Source organism: Hemiscyllium ocellatum, chromosome 2 (genome assembly GCF_020745735.1).
Source record: "Hemiscyllium ocellatum isolate sHemOce1 chromosome 2, sHemOce1.pat.X.cur, whole genome shotgun sequence".
In the NCBI taxonomy this organism is placed as follows: Eukaryota; Metazoa; Chordata; class Chondrichthyes; order Orectolobiformes; family Hemiscylliidae; genus Hemiscyllium; species Hemiscyllium ocellatum.
This window is the reverse complement of record NC_083402.1, coordinates 40,060,902-40,083,250: the sequence shown is the minus strand read 5'-3', so window position 1 is coordinate 40,083,250 and position 22,349 is coordinate 40,060,902. Positions and strand designations below refer to the sequence as shown.

The 22,349-nt window shown below is 41.9% G+C and overlaps 1 protein-coding gene across 7 annotated transcripts in view; it reads left to right on the top strand.

Moving 5' to 3' along the window:
- Positions 1-22,349, top strand: part of arhgef28a (Rho guanine nucleotide exchange factor (GEF) 28a) — a 447,370-nt gene that overhangs the window by 249,628 nt on the left and 175,393 nt on the right. For 5 of the 7 annotated variants that reach the window (XM_060836104.1, XM_060836096.1, XM_060836114.1 and 2 more), the window contains 2 exons: positions 11,413-11,514; positions 18,548-18,671. In XM_060836104.1, the coding sequence (XP_060692087.1) occupies positions 11,413-11,514; positions 18,548-18,671 (226 nt within the window). The remainder of the gene's footprint in view (positions 1-11,412; positions 11,515-18,547; positions 18,672-22,349) is intronic. The other 2 variants (XM_060836132.1, XM_060836122.1) reach the window with 1 other exon arrangement.

Here is a 22,349-nt window from a genome sequence, read left to right as displayed (position 1 = left end):
TCTTTTTCTTAACCAAACCCTCAATTTTTTTAGTCATCCAGCATTCCCTATACCTACCAGCCTTTCCTTTCACCTTAACAGGAATATACTGTCTCTGGATTCTTGTTATCTCATTTCTGAAGGCTTCCCATTTTCCAGCCATCCCATTACCTGCGAACATCTGCCCCCAATCAGCTTTTGAAAGTTCTTGCCTAATACTGTCAAAATTAGCCTTCCTCCAAGTTAGAACTTTAACTTTTAGATCTGTTCTATCCTTTTCCATCACTATTTTAAATCTAATAGAATAATGGTTGCTATCCCCAAAGTGCTCTCCCACTGACACCTCAGTCACCTGCCCTGCCTTATTTCCCAAGAGTAGGTCAAGTTTTGCACCTTCTCTAGTAGATACATCCACATACTGAATCAGAAAATTTTCTTATACACTCTTAACAAGTTCCTCTCCATCTGAACCCTGAACACTATGGCTGTCCCAGTCTATGTTTGGAAAGTTAAAATTCCCTACCATAACCACCCTATTATTCTTACAGATAACTGAGATCTCCTTAAAAATTTGTTTCTAAATTTCCCTCTGATTATTAGGGGTTCTATAATACAAACCCAATAAGGTGATCATCCCTTTCTTATTTCTCAGTTCAACCCAAATAACCTCCCTGGATATATTGCCAGGAATATCTTCCCTCAGTACAGCTGTAATGCTATCCCCTATCAAAATTGCCACTCCCCCTTCTCTCTTGCCTCCCTTTCTCCCCTTCCTCTCGTGTTTGTATCCTGGAACATTAAGCTGCTAGTCTTGTCAATCCATGAGTCACGTTTCTGTAATTGCTATGATATCCCAGTCCCATGTTCCTAACCATGCCCGGAGTTCACTTGCCTTGCCTGTTCGGCCTCTTGCATTGAAATAAATGCAGTTTGTTGTGATGAAGATGAAAAATATTTTCAGGAAGATTTGGACAAGTTTAGTGAATGGAAAAGAACATTATAGATGAATTATAATGTGGTAAAAAGTGAGGTTGTCCACTTTGGCAGGAAGAAAAGATGTGCAGTTTTTCTTAAATGATCAGTATAGAAAGTGGTCTTTGTTAGTAAGTCACTGAAGGCTAATACTCAGGTGCAATAAGCTATTAGGAATGTTAATGAAATAGTCGCCTTTATTACAAGGTGATTTAAGAACAGAAGCAGTAAAGTCTTGTGTCAGTTGTATAGGAGCTTGATTTGATGGCACCTGTACTGAGTGCAGTTTTGGTTTCCTTGTCTGAGCAAAGATTTAATTGCGATAGAGTGAGTGCAACAAAGGTTCATCAGACTTGTTCCAAATTTGGATGGACTGCGCTTTGAAAGGGGATTGGGCAAATTGAGTATGTATTCTCTAGAGTTTTGAAAAATGAGGGATGGTCTCATTTGAACATACACAGTATTTAAAGGGATAAATGCAGGTAAAATGTTTCCCTGTTTTGGGAATCTAGTTTGGTAGCACAACATAAAAAAGAAGGTAGATATCATTTTGGGCTGGCATGAAAGGAAATGTTTTGAAGGCGGGGTGTATCCTTGGACTTTTCTACGTCGAAGAGCTGTGGAAACTCAAAAGCAAAATACTGTGGATGCTGAAAATCTGTAGCAAACACTGAAATTGCTGAAGAAACTCAATACATTTGGCAGCATCTGTGGACAGAGAAACCGAGGAAAACATTTTGAGTACAGTATGACTATTTTTCAGAACTGAATGGGGTTGGAAAGTATATTTATACTTTTGACAGAATAGAAAGAGAGTCAAAGGGAACAGGTGTTGTCAAGGTCCTGGAGGGCAGAAATCAGGCAGTTGGACTGTGAAGTTATGGAATTCAATATTGATACTTATGGACAGTAAAGTGCCTAAGTGGAAAATAAGGTGTAGACCAGGTTGTTACAGATGGAATGATCCCTGCAGAATACTGACAATAGAGTGGATGGGGAGATGTGTTTGGTGTTGGCATCCTTCTGGAAGTGGTGGACGATGAGCCTTTGAATGCAAAGACTAGTGAGGTGTGAAGTGAGGACGAGGGAAACCCTATACAGCTGTTCTGTGAGGGAGTGAGGGCAGAAATGCAGGAGATGTGTTGGACATGGCTGAGGACCTTATCAACCACAGGAGGAGGGTGAGGGAACATCTTGGTTGAGGAAAAAGGACAAGGTGAGAAATGACACACACCAGGTTATAGTCCAACAGGTTTATTTGAAATCACAAGCTTTCGAATGCTGCCCCTTCATAAGGTGAAGTGAAGAGAGGCATATAGGCACAGAATTTATAGCAGACAGACCAAAGGTCATACAAATGGTGTGAGTGGAATGTCGACAGGTATGTCTCTGCAGTTGATCAAAAGTGTCAGACAGTGTGAGTAGAGTGTCAACAGCTGAATACGAAGTGAAGGGATGTAATTGGATTAAATGAGGCAGAGAGATAATTACAAAGAATTAAAAATTAGATGGTGCTGGAGACAAACCAAATGGCTGGAATAACATGATAGGTATAAGTGTCACATGCTGAGGATCTAACCAAAGTAACAAGTAATCTGAAACGATACAAACTATTTATGGAGCAAGATCATAACAAGTTATCAAGGTGATGGTGTCAAAACAAGACAGGAAGGAAGACTTTGCAGATGCAGAACAGTATGGTGGGGTTGCATGTAGCGCAACACAAACCCAAGATCACGGTTGAGACTGTCTTCATGGGTATTTCTGCTTGGCATTTCTGAGTTGTTGTGTTTCTTGAATGCCGCCTTGGAAGACACTTATCCAAAAGTTCAGAGGCTGAATGTCCTTGACCGCTGAAGTGTTCCCTGCCTGGGAGGGAACATTTTTGTCTGGCGATTGTTGTATCATATCCATTCATCTGCTGTTGTAGCGTCTACTTGGTCTCACCAATATACCACCCCTCAAGACACCCTTGCCTGCAGCTCATGAGATAGACAACATTGGCCGAGTCACATGGTTATCTGTCATGTAGGTAGTGGGTGGTGTTCCAAGGTGATGGTAATTTCCATGTCGATAACCTGGCATGTCTTGCAAAGGTTTCCATGGCAGGGTTGTGTGGTGTTGTGGTTGTTGTCCTGAAGGCTAGTAGTTGCTGTGAACGATGGACTGTTAAGGTTTGGCAATTGAAAGCCAGAAGGGATGATCTTGATGAGATGTTTGTTGCCATTGATGACATGTTGAAGGCAGAGGAGAACATGGTATAGTTTCTCCACTCTGGGGAAGTACTGGACAATGAAGGGCACTCTATCAGCCGTGTCTGGTGTTTGGCTTCTGAGGAGGTCGTTGTGGTTTTTCGGTGTAGCGTGTCGGAATTGGCGATCAAGTGTTGAGCACTGTATTCCATCCTTACAAGGGACAACACCGATCCTAACTCTGTTCCAGCTTTTCCTTCCTCACCTCAAATTCTAGTTCTCAGCTTTTGCTGCTCCTCCTCTTGCCTCCCTTCACATCCATTCCCCATTCCATTTGGTTTGTTCCATTCCCTCTTTATGCATTTTGCTCAATTTCTAACATGCTACTTGTTCCATTGAATTTTGCCTGTTTCTCTTAAGTTCTGACTAAGCCTTGCATTGACCTGGCTTTCCTTTCTGTTTCGAATCATGCCTGTTCCAAGGAAACATTAGTGGCTAATAAATTAGACTAGCCTCTTTGTATTGCTTCCCACACTAATCCCCTGAACTATCACCACTAACCTCAAGTAGGAACTGCCATATTATATGTATTTGGCGCAATGTGAGATTATGAATATAGAAATATTTGAATACACAAATATACATACAAATGCATATGTAAGTTAAGAACAGGTGAGGTAATTTGATCTCTTGAGCATGCTCCATCATTCAGTAGGATTGTGGTGGATCCACTTGTGGCCCAACTTCCCATTTCTTTCTATCTCTGATAGTCTTGACTTCCTTTGCTAGTCCTCCCTTCCCCCAAACAGAAAGGGGGTTCCCTGACCACCTGAGAACAAAGATTTCTCATTTCCCTCTTAAAAGGAAGAGCTATTATTTTCAATTACGTCCTTTCATCCTATTCTGTTCCATAAGTGGAAACTTCTTCCAGCATCCCATCCTGTCAAGAACCCTCAGAACTCTGTTTCAAAAACATCGCTTCTCATGCTTCTAACCTCCAACAGATGCTGGCCCAAGCTGTCCAACCTCTCCTTGTAAAATGACTCCATTATCTCAGGAATCAGTCATGTGAACCTTCTTAGAACTGAGGAACTAGACCTGTCTGCTCTAGGCTCTTAAGAAGTATCAATATGGTGACTGGGCTCTCAAACCAATTAACACAAATTCACATTTGTAAATCTCAAATCTCAAGACATTTCTTTTGTTATCATTCAATAAGGAAGATGGTTGTTAAATATGGAGCTCTGAGCAACTATTCTTCCAGGATAGGTCAGTGTGCAACTCCCAAGGACATGACTTTCATGCTGTGGTGACAGTACTGGGAGAGAATGAGTGCTCAATTGATGTCAATGGCTGTCAATTTGTTTCAAGATTATAAAACATGAAAAGGCCAAGCAGACCATGAATTTCACTTCTCCAACAGAACTTTTCAGTTACACTTTTCATGGCACTAAAGTTTCAATCATGAATTTCAAGGAAGGCTGTTAAGATTTGTTGATCTCTGTGACACATATTTTCCCTTTCCTGACATCATTTTAACTCTGATGATAGCTTCAAAATGATCTCTAATCATCCAACAACCGCAATGCTATTTAACCAGATAAGTAACTAAATCACAGTGACACTTTATGGTCCATTTTAAATTCAATTTACAGAAAGTGAAGGAAATGATTGGGGGACACAAGCGGTTAAGGTAGAAGCTGTGCTATAATAAAATAATGGCACATTATGCCATTAAACATCTAATTCCACTTCATTCCATTGCCTTCTTGAGGGCTTTGCAATAAGATTGGTTACATAAAAAGACAAGTTTTCATCAGTTTACTGATTATAACCTGATTGCTGTTTGAGAGGACAGTAACAGTGCAACCTACCATGAGGTGCTGCATCATTGACAACAACTCTTGTATTTCCATGTTTAACTGTATATGTGCAGACTCGGAAATTGCTGTGAATTCAGGATAGCAATGACCATGAATGTTGATAGTTTTGCCATCATTTCTGCTACAAGACACTAGTTTCTTAATCCCTGAGGACTCTGTTACCCAGATCCTAAGCAAGATATAATCACCCATTTGTGCTCAAGAGACTTGCATTGGTTCCAAGTCCAGGAAAGTCACAGTTTTTTCAATGTAGTCTTTCACATGATGTGGGCATTGCTGGAGGGGTCAGCTTTTGTTGCTTATCCCTAACTGTCCTTGAGAAAGTAGAGGTGATTCCATATGATGTTAGTCTGCCTACACTGTTGTGAGGATGGGAATTTAAAGGTTCATCCTCATGTTCAAATCCCTCTATGACCTGCTACTCCCTATTTCTATAACCATCTCCAGTCCTTCAACTTTTCAAGACCCTTGTGCTCTTCCAATTCCCTACATTTTTTGCTTCACCATCAGTTGTCATGTGTTTCGTTCCTGGGCCCAAGGCTCTGGAATTCCTTCCCTAAACACTTTTAGCTCTTTATCATTCTAGTGCGCTCTTTCTCTTCTCTTAGATATTTCCTTAAAACCTACTTCTTTCACAGCTTTTGGCCCCCTGCCCAATATCTCTGTAACGTGGTGTGAAATTTTGTCTCATGTTACTCCTATCAAGTGCCTTGGGCTGATTTACTACTTTCAATCAATGTTATTGTTATTGTAAAATCGCCAAATTGAGATTGAGTATTGTTCAAACCGGTTTCTGAACTTTATTACTCAATTTCACCTGGAAATTGAGTAATAAAAAAAAATCAGGTGAAATCAACTGTGAGCAAGTATTGGCTTCTTTTGATCAAACGTAAAATTGAATGTTCATTATCATTTTCAACCTCTCCCCTTGCTGAGGTGTGGTGAATTTCAGGTTAAACCACCTGTTTCTCTGTCTCTCATGAGAAAGCAACCCTATGATCTGGTAAGACTATGACAACTTTTAACATCTGTAGAATAAATCTGTAAGATACAACAAGAAAAAAAACTTGTGAATAGAATGAACACTGACAATCATCCACTTATTATAATGCTTAGGGAAACTAACATAGGTACTTATTAGCTGTCTTGTAGTGCCTCTGACTTGTTGAACCTTATATTTTGTTTACGGGTGCTAATGTTGTATATCAGGATAGACATCTTAAAACAGGGAAGCAGTGACTGATACTTAAGCAGACAACAATATCTTTCTAGGGTTTTGTTTAGTTTAATCCTTGTCCTTAATTTCATCGTATGGATGAGGAGTATAATTCTAAGTGTTCATCGGGTTTAACGTTTTCCTGACACCTTCCAGGCTGTGAGTGGATCCTCAGTGCACAGATACCAAGTATCACTATATACTGAAGTTCTATCTCTCCTCACCGTTGCGAAGGATGGGTCTGGTCTTGCGTCCAAAGATCATGCCAAGCAGCTGGACCATTCCATGTCACCTGTCACTCTCGGAAAAATTTGCAAAGGAAAACATCTTTGACCACATGTCTGTCAGGCAGCACGTGGTCAGCATGCTGACCCTTCAGGAAAAGGAGAGGGTGGATCTGGTCAGGTAGTTCACTGAACAGACTGTCAAAGTCATTTGACAGAATGCCTCATCACTAAAACTTTCCAACAAGCACCAAGATGTAGCTTGACTGGTGGCGAGAAGGGCATTACCTGTCAGATCCTTTATGTAAGCCCAGCCTCTGTATGAAACTGCATGCTTCCCTTGATGCAGCTGCAGGGTAGAGAGGAGACTGTCACATATCCCCTTCTGCAATGTGCCTTTGCAAACAAGGTCTGGAGAGAGATGTACTGATCTTTGTCGAGGTTCTTCCTCAGCTTTCCATGATGCAGAACTGTGTGGTCTACAGGCCATTTCCTTGTGATGCACACCAAAATGTCGACTGTGCCTGGAGGACCATCCATTCGGTGAAAGACACTCTGTTGGTCTGCCCACAACTTGCTGGTCTTCCAGTGTAAAGAGTTGACCTCAAGCAAGTGTTGAAGACTAGTACATTCCAAGGTCTGAGACTCTGTGCTGAGGGTTGTACTGTAAGTTGGGGCGGCTGCTGCCCCAGTGCAGTGGGAAAAGACCACTGTCTAAGGTATTTCTGCCAAAGTATAATGAAAGTTTGTTCAGTTGTCAGACCTTCTTGTTGCCTCAAAATGAACTGCATGAGTAGGAAATGCCTTTGTTTTTGCAACTGCAGGGAAGCTCTGAGAAATGTCAAATTCCAATGTTTTTACAGGAATGATTTTTAATCTTAGTACTAATAGGTGGTTTTAGGAATAAAGTTTTATTTTTGCAATAAAGAAACATTTTCCAGCACCCTTCAATTCTGAAGAAGAGCCATTAAATTGGAAACATTAACTCTGTTTATTTCTTTCTCTACAGATGTTGCTAGACCTGCTGAGTTTCTCCAGCAGTTTGTTTTTATTTCAGATTTCTAATATCTTCAATATTTTGCTTTTATTCAGCTTAAAGACACTGTTCATAGACAGTTACCCTCAGATATACCTTGATTTATAATTAGCTTTATTTTGCATAGCTTCTGGTTGGTTTGTATACTTTTTAGTAATTTTAATATTCATATTTGAACCATTTTTCATTCCAGTTTGTACTAATGTATTTCATGTTTTATTTCCTTTTACAGTTTGTGAACTCTAATATGTCTCTTCTATTAAAAGACTGTTACACTGACATAGGAAAGGCATTAGGCAAACACCGAGAAAACTGATTTGTTTTAAATGCCCACTCATCAATTCTCCCGCAAATGTTTCCACCTTTATACAAAATCCATTCCACATATTTACCGAGCTCCACATAAAGTCATTACATCTACACTGCTTGCCTTTCTCTTCTAACCCAGAGCCAATATTCCGAGTCCTGAAGCTTGTGCCCAAAAGCTCTCATACCTTGAATGAGATTTCAGTTTGGTTGACCTCTTCTGCCCTGCACTTGTATTTAATTAGTCTTGCTGTAGTATGATAATCAGAATTGCACAAAGTAACTTGTCTGAACCAGTATTTGTTTTACATTTTCATTTTAATCTTCTGGTGTTTGTGCCATGCAGACATGACTATACACCACAAGATCTAGTTAGCTTTCCTTGCTGCTGCTGCTGCTGCTGCTGCATATTGTGTCTGTTTCAATTGGCTGTCCACTAACATCCTACGAATCCATAACTTGTTATTTTTTGTGGCTGAGAGTTGTATAATTAGTTTCAGATAATTTATTTCCTATCTATGAACTTATTTTCTTGGAATTGAATTAATTGCTGTTTGCCACTCCCCAACCAATCCATTTCAACCCATTCCAGATAGTTACCTCCAATTCCATACATACCTTCCTAGTGGATTAATCACTTGTAATACCTTGGGATCAGTGATCATTCTCATAGACTTAATTTAGATCCCTTTGCCTGGTAATGACATCAACTTACACAACACAACCAGCCTCATGTCACATTACTGACAGTAAATCCAAGAAAATAAGTTCACATTAGTGACAGTAGATTTAAAACTTACTGTACAGAAAGAGGCCATTTGACCCAACGTATCTGTATCAGCTCCCAAAAGAGCTTCCCAGCTATCCCATCTACCAGTCCTATTTCTGTAGCCCTCTAAATTCATCACTTTCAAATATTTTTGATATTATTCGACACTATTAATCATTAAAAAGAGTCTGGACAGGTAGAGAGAGCTGACTTTTTTTTAAAGCTCTGTGCTTCATTGGGAGGGCTATAGAATGCAAATACAGGGATGCTATGCTGAACTTATCTAGGACACTGTTTAGACCTCAGCTGGAGTATTGTGTACAGTTTTCAGGACCACACTATAGAAAGGGTGTGTATGCATTGGAGAAAATGCTGAAAAAGTTTGAGAATGGTCCCTTCTAATGGGAAACTCCAATTAAGAGGAAAGAGAGATGTTGGGACTGTTTTCCTTGAAAAGGCTGAGGGGAGATTTGATAGAAGTTTTCAAAATTTTGAGGGGTCTAGACAAAATAGATTGGGAACAATTCCTCCCTTTCATGAAAGGATTGAGAAGTGGATGGCACAGTTTATGTTTTGCATAAGTAACAAACATGAGATGAATAGAATTTGTTTCACAGTGCATGTTTTGGATTTGGAATGCATTACCTGGAACTGTGGTGGCAGGTTCAAGAGGGCATTTAATGATATTTTGTTATAAACAATGTGCAGGTAAAGGGCATAAAAGCAGGAGTTGGGAACTAAGTTAGAATGCTCCAGCAGCTGGTTCAGATATGATGGGTTCAATAGCCTTCTTCTGTATCCATAATAATTCTGTGATTCTTAATATGTACTGATGATGTGAATATAAACCAACCACAAACCTTCAGTAACATTAAATGATACAAAATATTCAGATTACCAGGTAGCTACAAATGGTCAGTTCGTATTTTACTTCATTTATTTACCCAGGTAATATGATTCAGTAAGCCTCTAAAAAGGAACATAAGAGCAAGGATAGGCCGTTTAGTCCCTCAAGTCTCTCCACCATTCTAGATCATGGCTGATCACATAGTCATTGATGTCATTACTATCTAGAAATCTATTGATCTCTATATTGAACATAATCAATGACTGAGCTTTCACAGCGCTCTGGGGTAGAGAATTCCAAAGGTTTACTATCCTCTGAATGAAGAAATTTCTCCTCAACTTGAATATAAATGACTTGGCCTTTATTCTGAGAGTGTGTTCCCTGGTTCTACATCCCCAGGAGATATTCCCTGATTCTGGATTTAGACTGACTGGCACTTTAAGAACCTTGTATGTTTCAATGAGAGCACCCTCATTCTTCAAAGCTCTAGAAAAAGAGGCCCAATCTCTCCTCATAGGGCTCTCACACCATTACAAGAATTAGTTTGGTGAGTTTCCTCTGCATTCCCTCTATGTGTTTTAACATTAAAATTAAAGCACATGGGATTAGAGGTAGTGCATTGAAATGAGTAGAGAACTGGCTAGCAGACAGAAAGAGTAGGAATAAACGAGCCTTTTTCCGAATGGCAGGCAGTAAATTGTGGGGTATTATAGGAATCAGTGCTAGGCCACTCACAATATATGTTAATGATTTACCTCAGGGAACTAAATGTAAAATCTCCACATTTGCAGATGTCACAAAGCTGCATGAGAGGGTGAGCTATGAGGAAATGTAATTTGAACAAGCTGAGTGAGTGGGCAAATACATGGCAGATAAAGTATAATGAGGACATGTGTGAGGTTTGGTAGCAAAACAACAGAAAGATGGATTATTATTTGGCTATAAATTGAAAGAGGCAATTGGGCAATGGCACTGGGTGACCTTGTACACCAGTCACTGAAGATAAGCGTGTAAATTCAGCAGGTGGTGAACAAGATAAACAATATGTTTGCATTCATAGTGAGAGGTTTTGAGTACAAGAGAAGGGATATCTTGCTGCAATTGTACAGGGCTTTGGTGAGACCACATCTGGAATATTGTGTGCAGTTTTGGTCTCCTTATATGGAGAAAGATATTCTGGCTATGGAGGGAGTTCAACAAAGGCTTATCAGACTGACTTCTGGGATGAAGACAAGTTGAATCGGTTAAGATTATATTCACTGGAGTTGAGAAGAATAAGGAGGAAGAAATCTCTGAGAAACCTATGAATCTTAACAGAATTAGACAAGGTAGATGCAGGAAGGATGTACCTACTGATGGAGAATCCAGAAACAAGGGTCACAGTTTAAGCATATGGGGTAAATGTAGGACTGAAATGAGAAATTCCTTCACTCAGAGTGGTAGGACAATGGAATTCACTATCACAGAAAGCAGTAGAGGCCAAAACATCGTAATATTTCAAGCAGGAATTGGGTAAAACACTTGGGGCTAAAGTGATCAAATGGTAAAGGGGGCAAGGTGACAAACTATTGAGTTGGATGATTGTCCATGTTCATTATCATTGGTGGAGTGGTCTCAAAGGGCAGAATGGCCTACTCCTGGTCCTATTTTCTATATTTCTGTTTCCTGAGTTGAAAGGGTCAAACTGCATATAACATTCCAGATGCTGTCTCACCTAGCTATATGATTGAAGCAAGTCATCTTAATTTGTGTGCTCAAATCCTCTTGCTAAGACTAACATGTGAATTTACTTTAAATTTCACAAAGGATTTCAAAATTTTACAAAGTCTACGTAGGAATTTTATCCCAATGTCTGAAAATGTTTCCATAATAAAAAATCTGGCAGTTTAAAAAGCTGCTAACTGTATTGTATGAACTTATGATCCTGCAGTCTTGTCAGTTATTCTGTATATTGCAGCAAAATTTCAGGCATTTATCATTTTCTGTAGGGAACTTAGTTTTCGCAAACGGGCACAGTCAGCTGATGAGGAAGGCTGTTCGGAGCTAGCAGACTCGCTGCAGCATCTGACTTTGTCGGAGTTTCTAAAAGAGTATGTTTCAGTCCTCTAATAAATATCTGTGTGTTTGTGTGTTGAAGTAATGCATGTCTAACTTTAACCCCAATAAATATCTCTAACCCTCAAACTGGAAAACCTCCCACTGAGGCCTTTTACATGAAGCTGATGTGCTGGAACAGATTTCGCTGTTGACCAAGTTTCAGTATTTTAATGATTAAGGATAGAATTTCTTTTGTATCCATAGTCAGTGGGAGAGAATTCCACCCATCATTCTTGAACTAATTGATGTGATGATACTGGGCAGTTTATTTGCTGTTTTAACAATATGGATATTTCTGCCTCATCATTGCCTGGAGAAGCTCATTCTGGAATGTAAATGTTTTATAGCCAACTCCAAAAAAATGAGAAATGGAAACTTGCCAGAGTAATTTAGTATTCAGAGCGTTTTTGCATAAAATTTCAATTTGTATTTATCTGCTGAAAAAATCTTAAGGAATTGCTTAAGTAATTGCATTTGGTCTTTGAAAGATAATACGTTGTGTCTTTAACTGACACATACTAATTGATACAGTACCATTCATAGATAAACATATTAGAGTTATCATTGGCTTCATGGAAACAGCTTCACTGTAGGTCTGACCATATTATTCAAATGCTACTTGTATAATAGAAATGTTTATACAGCAGATATTGTGCAAAAAAAATCTCTCTGCAAGAGTATTGAAAGCTCACTTGATTCTTATGAAAGATGAAGCCTATCTCAACATTTTCATTGCAAATATGAAAATTGTGAGCACTAGGCAGCACAAAGGCCTTTAGCTAAAAAATGATCATTCTCTGAATATTGGCTAACTCACATGATAGGAAGAGAAAAACTAACAGTGATGCTTGCACTTAAATTAATTCACTCGCTTATGTAGTCCTCTGTATCTTAGCACACAGTGCAAATGGAATTCCCCAAGCCCTTGCTTTTGACTTTACTAATGAAGGGGAGGGGGTGTAGTGAAAGCTATGACTTTCCAGATGAGCAAATGGAAGCTTTATTGACCTGTACACACACAGTGCTGCCCATGGGACCCAGAGTTCTTTTACGGCTGGCTAATTTAACAGGATCATCCTCATAAACCTGACCATTGTAGTTGGCCCCTCAGTCTGATCTTTTGAAGTAAATGTATCCAGTTATGCAGTGAAGTAGCAGAGTGGTGGTGGTGGTGGTTTTAGTAAATGCCATGGTGAAAGTTTGCCTTCACATTTTTATGATTAATTGTGAATGAATCTATTTTACAAGAACCTTAAATAATATAAATCACAATGCGTTTTATAACTGCCTACCAATTATTGTAACATACAGGGAAAAAAATTCTTGAGTGGGTTTTGTCCTTGATATGACTTTGTCTTCACTTGATAAGTCAATGTTACTGAATGGATTGTTGGTAACTTGTGAAAAATTCAAGCCTTCTCTTCCCTTTTCACTTTCGTGGTCCCAAAGTATGGCAGCATCTTTGCATTCTGGACTTTGAGAAATTCACGAGTATAGTTGATTGGCATACGATCCTTCATGTTATATTCTAATTAATTTAATCATGTGTAATCATCGCACACAAAATGCTTTTCCAATGCATCTTTGTGCAGTGTTTCATTATCATTTGTTTTAAAGTCCATTTAATTCCACGTTCCCACAGAACAGAAACAAGGTTGTCTATCCTGTGAACAGTTAAGGATGTACTGCGGTGTGTTTATTCTGTTAATCACAAATCCCATTCAAAGTCCCTGTAGGTAGTTATCGATTGTGATTCTTATAAAAGTAAATTTTAACTATATTACTAAATGTAGATTTGCTACAGTTTCCTCTTTGAAGTAAATGTATATGCCAGTTTCTGGTACTCCCCACCTCCATCTTATTCGAAAGTCAGACATCAATGAGAGATCAAATAGGATATAGACTTCAGTTATGATGATATTTACTGTGCTGCTAATGAACATTTGCTTGAACTCAAACAGAAACAAAATTACCAAAAGAGGCTATATTTACTTGCAAAATAGATTTTAGTTCTAAATGTTTAACTATGAGGTACTTTTTAAAATTGTGTTAAAGAGTCTCTTAAGCCTCCAAGATGATGTGCAGGTGGTGCATGCACATTATGGACTAGAAGTGTGCTGTCCACCATCTTGGACTAAACTAACACATCCAAGGTCCATGATTGAAGGAGTAGCAATGAGCTTCCTATTTATCGCAGGACAGCTGCATTCAGGAAAATCAGCACTATGTGCTATCAAGCAAGTGTTCTTTAAAGGGTACATGGGTACTCCTCACAGCCACAAATAAAAACCACACTGCCTCCATCATCACCACTATCCCAATCGGACCAACGTTTCTTATATCTTTCCAGTCTGCACCAGCACCTTTTCTGTTGTCACCACACCCAGTTCTCCTCAAGAACTTACCTTTATATACACATCACAGTTATCCATTCTGGCATTTGTATTGTTCCCCACACATCCGTTGTACTTAAGGTTAGAAATTCTTGAGTCAGTCCACTCACAGCTGACTCCTGTTCAGAATTAATGCTTATTTCCTTTGCTGGATTTTATGGTCTGTGCTGGCAGGTCTGAAATCCACCAGGTGGACTCTTCACTGACCACTTGCCTGCCTCCAACCTGTCTGATATTTTATGGTTTGTGGGGTGGGGTGGGGGAATGATGAAAACATCTACTGTTAGGCCTAATGAGACCCTTAAATTACCAATTAATGGCTTCCCAAGTACCTTATCCTGCCACTACAATGTTTTCCCATGGTTGGAGAAAGAGGTTCAAATGATTCAGAAAATACAGCGGATTCACTGTGTGGTCTGGTGTTTAACAGGGGTGCGTCACATTCTCCTTTGCAGGCCTCTTGAGGCCTGTTGGTAGCACCCCCTTAAAGGTTGTTTCCCACCTTTAATTCACCCCACCTAATCCCATTCATCCCCCAGACTCATAACCGCAGTTAGGTAAAAGCAAGGACTGCAGATGCTGAAAACCAGAGTTGAGAGTGGTGCTGGAAAAGCAAAGCTGGTCAGGCAGCATCCGAGAGGCAGGATTGTCAACTCCCAACACTTCCTTGAACAGGCACTTGACTCCAGACTAACCTGGCCTCCTCAACATGGTGGAATTGCCTGTAGAATCCACTGTGACCATTGCTATCATTTGGTGCTGTGGGGACCACAGAGATGTTGGGTATCAATTGGCCAGCTTCTGGATTAGTGGTGCTGGAAGAGCACAGCAGTTCAGGCAGTATCCAAGGATCAGCGAAATCAACGTTTCGGGCAAAAGCCCTTCATCAGGAATAAAGGCAGTGAGCCTGAAGCGTGGAGAGATGAGCTAGAGGAGGGTGGGGGTGGGGAGAAAGTAGCATAGAGTACAATGGGTGAATGGGGGAGGGGATGAAGGTGATAGGTCGGGGGGAGGAGGGTGGAGTGGATAGGTGGAAAAGAAGATAGGCAGGTAGGACAAGTCCCGACAGGTCATGGGGACAGTGCTGAGCTGGAAGTTTGGAACTAGGGTAAGGTGGGCGGAAGGGGAAATGAGGAAACTGTTGAAGTCCACATTGATGCCCTGGGGTTGAAGTGTTCCGAGGCGGAAGATGAGGCATTCTTCCTCCAGGCGTCTGGTGCTGAGGGAGCGGTGGTGAAGGAGGCCCAGGACTCCATGTCCTCAGCAGTGTGGGAGGGGGAGTTAAAATGTTGGGCCACGGGGTAGTGTGATTGATTGGTGCAGGTGTCCCGGAGATGTTCCCTAAAGCACTCTGCTAGGAGACGCCCTTTCTCCCCAGTGTAGAGAAGACCGCATCAGGAGCACCAGATACAATAAATGATATTAGTGGATGTGCACGTAAAACTTTGATGGATGTGGAAGGCTCCTTTAAGGCCTTGGATAGAGGTGAGGGAGGAGGTGTGGGCGCAGGTTTTACAGTTCCTGCGGTGGCAGGGGAAAGTGCCAGGATGAGAGGGTGGGTTGTAGGGGGATGTGGACCTGATCAGGTAGTCACGGAGGGAACGGTCTTTGTGGAAGACGGAAAGGGGTGGGGAGGGAAATATATCCCTGGTGGTGGGGTCTTTTTGGAGATGGTGGCAATGTCGGCGTATGATTTGCTTTATGCGAAGGTTTGTAGGGTGGAAGGTGAGCACCAGGGGCGTTCTGTCCTTGTTACGTTTGGAGGAGTGGGGTCTGAGGGCGGAGGTGCGGGATGTGGACGAGATGCGTTGGAGGGCATCTTTAACTACGTGGGAAGGGAAATTGCGGTCTCTAAAGAAGGAGGCAATCTGGTGTGTTCTGTGGTGGAACTGGTCCTCCTGGGAGCAGATACGGCGGAGGCGGAGGAATTGGGAATACGGGATGTCATTTTTGCAAGAGGTAGGGTGGGAAGAGGTGTAATCCAGTAGCTGTGAGAGTCGGTGGGTTTGTAAAAAATGTCAGTGTCAAGTCGGTTGTCATTAATGGAGATGGAGAGGTCCAGGAAAGTGAGGGAGGTGTCAGAGATGGTCCAGGTAAGTTTACGGTCAGGGTGGAATGTGTTGGTGAAGTTGATGAATTGCTCAACCTCCTTGCGGGAGCACGAGGTAGCGCCAATGCAGTTCCACCACAGAACACACCAGATGGCCTCCTTCTTTAGAGACTACAATTTCCCTTCCCACGTGGTTAAAGATGCCCTCCAATACATCTTGTCCACATCTCGCATCTCCGCCCTCAGACCCCACCCCTCCAACCGTAACAAGGACAGAACGGTCCTGGTTCTGGATCAGTGGTGCTGGAAGAGCACAGCAGTCATTGTTTTTACCTAGAACGCTCCTGGTGCTCGCCTTCCACCCTACAAACCTTCGCATTAACCAAATCTTCCATCGACATTTCCGCCACCTCCAAAAAGACCCCACCACCAGGATATATTTCCCTCCCCACCCCTTTCCGCCTTCCGCAAAGACCGTTCCCTCCGTGACTACCTGGTCAGGTCCATGCCCCCCTACAACCCACCCTCCCATCCTGGCACTTTCCCCTGCTACCGCAGGAACTGTAAAACCTGTGCCCACACCTCTTCCCTCACCTCTATCCAAGGCCCTAAAGGAGCCTTCCACATCCATCATTTATCTGTTGCTTCCGATGCGGTCTCCTCTACACTGGGGAGAAAGGGCACCTCTTAGCAGAGCGCTTTAGGGAACATCTCCGGGACACCCGCACCAATCAACCACACCGCCCCGTGGCCCAACATTTCAACTCCCCCTCCCACTCTGCTGAGGACATGGAGGTCCTGGGCCTCCTTCACCGCAGCTCCCTCATCACCAGACGCCTGGAGGAAGAACGCCTCATCTTCCACCTCGGAACACTTCAACCCCAGGGCATCAATGTGGACTTCAACAGTTTCCTCATTTCCCCTTCCCCCACCTCACCCTAGTTCCAAACTTCTAGCTCAGCACTGTCCCCATGACCTGTCGGGACTTGTCCTACCTGTCTAGCTCCTTTTCCACCTATCCACTCCACCCACTCCTCCCTGCTCTATCACCTTCATCCCCTCCCCCATTCACCCATTATACTCTGTGCTACTTTCTCCCCACCCCCACCCTCCTCTAGCTCATCTCTCCACGCTTCAGGCTCACTGTCTTTATTCCTGATGAAGGGCTTTTGCCCGAAACGTCGATTTCACTGCTCCTTGGATGTTGCCTGAACTGTTGTGCTCTTCCAGTACCACTAATCCAGAAGCTGGTGTCCAGCATCTGCAGTCATTATTTTTACCCCATCAATTGGCCAGCAGCTGCTTTAGGACCTCCCCTCCAGTTTGGATGCAAGGCACGTCTTAAAGCAATTAATACTGCTTCATGTATTAAATTGATGAGGGGCAGCGTTGCGAGGAAATGGGCTGGAAGAGGATCTGATGAGATCATGGGTAGACATCCAGCCTCCCACTTTTACCTGGGAAGAGAAAAAAACCATTATACCCTCTAAAGCCCAGCTTCTTGTGTCCATCAAAGATTAATCCAAGTTGAATGTGCAGTTAACACAGAAATTAACTTTAATACAAATTTTCAAATGACCCACCAGGCTTATTGGGACATGTTGCTTCTGTTCTTCAAAGGCTAATTTTGAGTGTCATGTGCTTGCAGTAATTTATGATGTATCAGCAGTCTTCTTGTGGCTTTGTTAGCTAACCCTAAAATAATGATGACTGGAATAACTGTGTACAACTTTACCTTCGAGTAAAAAATGAGGTCTGCAGATGCTGGAGATCACAGCTGAAAATGTGTTGCTGGTCAAAGCACAGCAGGCCAGGCAGCATCTCAGGAATAGAGAATCCTGAGATGCTGCCTGGCCTGCTGTGCTTTGACCAGCAACACATTTTCAGCTACAACTTTACCTTGCTAGTTACTAAATATGAGAGCCATCCTCACAGTCACCAAGGTATAATTGTATCAATTAAGAGTTTGGAGGATTCATTTGTGAGTAAAGGGTTCCTCCCATCTATTCTCATCAACTTTTGTCCTTCACTCCTAACTTATCGACTTGTTTCTGGAGTTGTGATGCTATCGCAACCATATCTGCCTCACTATTATTAGCCTGTGTTTAATTGTGAGCTTTAATGGTGACGGTTGGCAAACTCTCCATCATGGCCATCATCAAATTCTAACTCAATCTGCTCTCAATAAGTGTCCACAATCCTACCTGCTCCAATGTCGATTTTTCCTGCTCCTCGGATGCTACCTGGCTTGCTGTGCTTTTCCAGCACCACTCTAATCAATCTCTGCTCCAGAGGTGTGTCATGACATGACTGAACAGGTTGGTTAAAAATATTTACCTCCAGCAGGGATTACTGGATAGGGTTCTACTACTGAAAAAATATAAACTCACACCTCATTGCTGTCCTGTCAGAGATTAGATAACCCAACAAAAATAAGGAAATCAAATCCTTGACCATAGTTCAGCCATGCACTAACTCAGCTCAAACATCAAAGTTACATACTTTGTGAGAATGAAAACCTAAAGTGAGTTTTGAAATCTTAGTTAGTCAAAAGAACTTGGTCTAAATGTATTTTATTTACAGAATTGAAGAGGAAGAGTGGGACAAGTACATTATTCCTTCAAAAGCAGAGACTGAAAAATATAAAGTGAGTCGTACGTTCAGCTTCCTCAAAAACAGAATGACGAGCACCAGGAATAAGGGCAAGGTAGACTATCCTCTTTTATTATGCAAACACATTTCTTTATATTAATTAATGCACTTGGAACCAATTAATATAATAATTCACCAGAAGTCTCTATAAATTCTTAGATTACAACATAGCTATTGACTTGTGTAAGGTTGTTGTGGTTCTGTTCGCCGAGCTGGGAAATTGTGTTGCAGACGTTTCGTCCCCTGTCTAGGTGACATCCTCAGTGTTTGGGAGCCTCCTGTGAAGCACTTCTGTGATGTTTCCTCCGGCATTTATAGTGATTTGTACCTGCCACTTCCGGTTGTCAGTTTCAGCTGTCCGCTGCAGTGGCCGGTATATTGGGTCCAGGTCAATGTGTGTGTTCTCTATTTCTGTGCTTGAGTACTCAAACTACTGGACCTGTGCCTCACAACACACTTCACATTCAACAACCAAATATTGAACAAATCAACAGCACACCCATGGGCTCACCCATTTCTGGACTCATAGCAGAAGCGGTAATGCAAAGATTAGAACAAACAGTCTTACTGCAAATTCAACCCAAACTCTGGGTCAAATATATAGATGATACCTTTATAATCATTAAAAACACAGAAATAGAGAACACACACTGGATCATCAACGCCACACTCACATGAATCCGATTCACTAGAGAGGAAGAAAAGGACAACCAACTCCCATTCCTAGACGTGATGGTACAGAGAACACCGAATGGAGATTTCACCACAAAGGTATACAGGAAAACCACACACACAGACCAAGTCCTAACCTACGAAAGCAACCACCCCAACACACACAAAAGAAGTTGCATCAAGAAACTGTTCAAAAGGGGCACAACACACTGCAGTACACCAGAACTGCAAAATGAGGAAGAAGAACACCTATACAATGTATTCGCCAAAAACGGATACCCCCACACTTTCATCAACAGATGCCTAAGGGAAAGACAACGGAATGAAGACATGCCACAACCCAAAGGACTAGCCACACTACCATACATCAAAAACATTTCTGAACTGACAGCCAGACTACTGCGACCACTAGGACTCATAACAGCACACAAACCAACAGCCACTCTCAAACAACAACTCACCAGGACGAAGGACCCGATACCCAGCATGAGCAAAACCAATGTAGTGTACAAAATCCCATGCAAGGACTATACAAAACACGACATAGGACAAACAGGAAGACAGCTAACGGTCCGCATCCATGAACACCAACTAGCCACGAAACGACATGACCAGCTATCCTTAGTAGCCACACACTCAGATGACAAGCAACATGAGTTCGACTGGGACAACACTGCTATTATAGGACAAGCCAAACAGAGAACAGCCAGGGAATTCCTAGAGGCATGGCACTCATCCACAGATTCAATCAATAAGCACATCGATCTGAACCCAATATACCGGCCACTGCAGCGGACAGCTGGAACTGACAACCGGAAGCGGCAGGTACAAATGCCGGAGGAAACATCACAGAAGCGCTTCATAGGAGGCTCCCAAGCACTGAGGATGTCACCTAGACAGGGGACGAAACGTCTGCAACACAAATTCCCAGCTCGGCAAACAGAACCACAACAACGAGCACCCGAGCTACAAATCTTCTCCCAAACTTTGAACTTGTGTAAGGTAGTGAACATATGGTTAATAATTTACTGTTGGGAGTACAATTAAAATGTATAATGTTGTATCACAAGAATATTTTGTTAACTTTTTGAACTTTATTAATTAACATTATAACTCTTTTAATTAGCGTCACTAATATAATAATGAGTCACCTTCCGCAGAACTTCATTCTTTAACGAGTCCAATCACAGTAAGGTTTTTTTTTAACTTCCTTTACTATTTATTTGACTTCTCAGGCTTTTAGTTTGGAGTTTTGGATTACTAACTCATTGAGATTGCCAGTATACCACCACCCCTTACAGTTGAATGGTGTCAATATTATTGACGTAGTAATAGTCAGTCAAGGGCCAATTAAGAGTCTGGCCCGTAGGAATTAACCCAACTGCAGCTGGACCAATTCTCTGTGTTTTATGGTCTCTGATTTCAACGAAAAATGCAGATATGAAGGATGTCATTCAATTCATGGCATCTCTGCTGATTCTTTCAAAGGGTAATCAAGTTAGTCTCCTCCTCATTTGCTGGATGCATCAGATGTTTCTATCATTTATTTTGAATGCTACTTCAAAATTGCTTCTTTACCCACCACCGTTTCAGACAGTGTGTTCTAGTACTAGCACTGTACATAAACAAGTTTATTTTTTCATATCATTTCAGGCACTTTTGCTGATTTCCTTAAATCTGGACTCTCTTGTCATGATGCTTCAGCTATTAGGCATGTCCACCAATGCCTTCATAAGATTCTGCCCACTGTTTCTATCAGCTGAAGAGCTGGTGAGAGCTGCCATTTCCAGAGAAACCCCCACCCCCAAACTGCATATTGATCAGGCTTTGGCAAGGCCACTTGTGGACCTTCCTGGAATCAAGATCCCATGGGCAGAGGTTCTGCCCACCAAGGGCTGTCGGCCAATCAATGGCTCCCAGCTATTGCACTCAGCAGTGCCAGGACCCCAGAGTCCCACGAACATGAAGTGTATGTTGGTGTCTTTGTCCATATATTATGGGATTTCTAAGGCTGGAAAATGTAGGGATGGTGGGGGTTAGTTGGACGCAAGAGCAGAAGGTGTTTTTTCAGGATTGCCACATGGCTACAGGCCCTCCTGCCAGAGTTACTCGCTGACTGTTGCAGATTGAAGCTCTTAACTGGTCCTCACTTGACCACTACTAGTCTGTGACATTACTGCTACTGATAACATCATTGGACTGGTAAAATAGAACCCCTGATTAATGGTGTGAAGACATAGGTTCAAATCCCACCATGGCAGCTGGTAAAATTTGAATTCAATAGAAAGCCTAATGGTAACCATGTGACCACTGTTTGTCATAAAAGAAATCTGGTCAGTAATGTCCTCTAGGGAAGGAAGTCTGCCTACCCTGTGTAACCTCCATGTGACTCTAGACCCATTGCAATGTAGGGTGTCTCATAACTGCCCTCTGGGAAATAAGGGTGAGCAGTAAATGCTGGTCGAGCCACGAACAAATAAATTGAAAATAAATTAGCGGCCTTAATTTGAGGGACTTGGGAAGGACTTTATTCTGCAGGAGGTGGGAAGTTGGTGGCTTTTGAGTATAGCTCTAGCCCACTTAAATAAGTGCCGTTTCAGCCTCTCAGCTCACCACCTCCAGGAGCAGGCAATACTACCCAATTTCTCTGTATTTATTTCATTTGAATAATTTATTTTTGATAACATGAGATTTATACCCTCTTAGAACCATAGAAAATAGAAGCGGAAGTAGGCCATTTGGCTGATCAGACCTGATAATGTGTTGCTGGAAAAGCGCAGCAGGTCAGGCAGCATCCAAGGAGCAGGAGAGTCGACGTTTCGGGCATGAGCCCTTCTTCAGGAAGGTTTCCTGAAGAAGGGCTCATGCCCGAAAAGTTGACTCTCCTGCTCCTTGGATGCTGCCTGACCTGCTGCGCTTTTCCAGCAACACATTTTCAGCTCTGATCTCCAGCATCTGCAGTCCTCACTTTCTCCATATGGCTGATCAGGCCTGTTCCACTGTTCAGCATGATTGTGGCTGATCCTCTATCTCAACACCATAATCCCAATCACTCCCCACA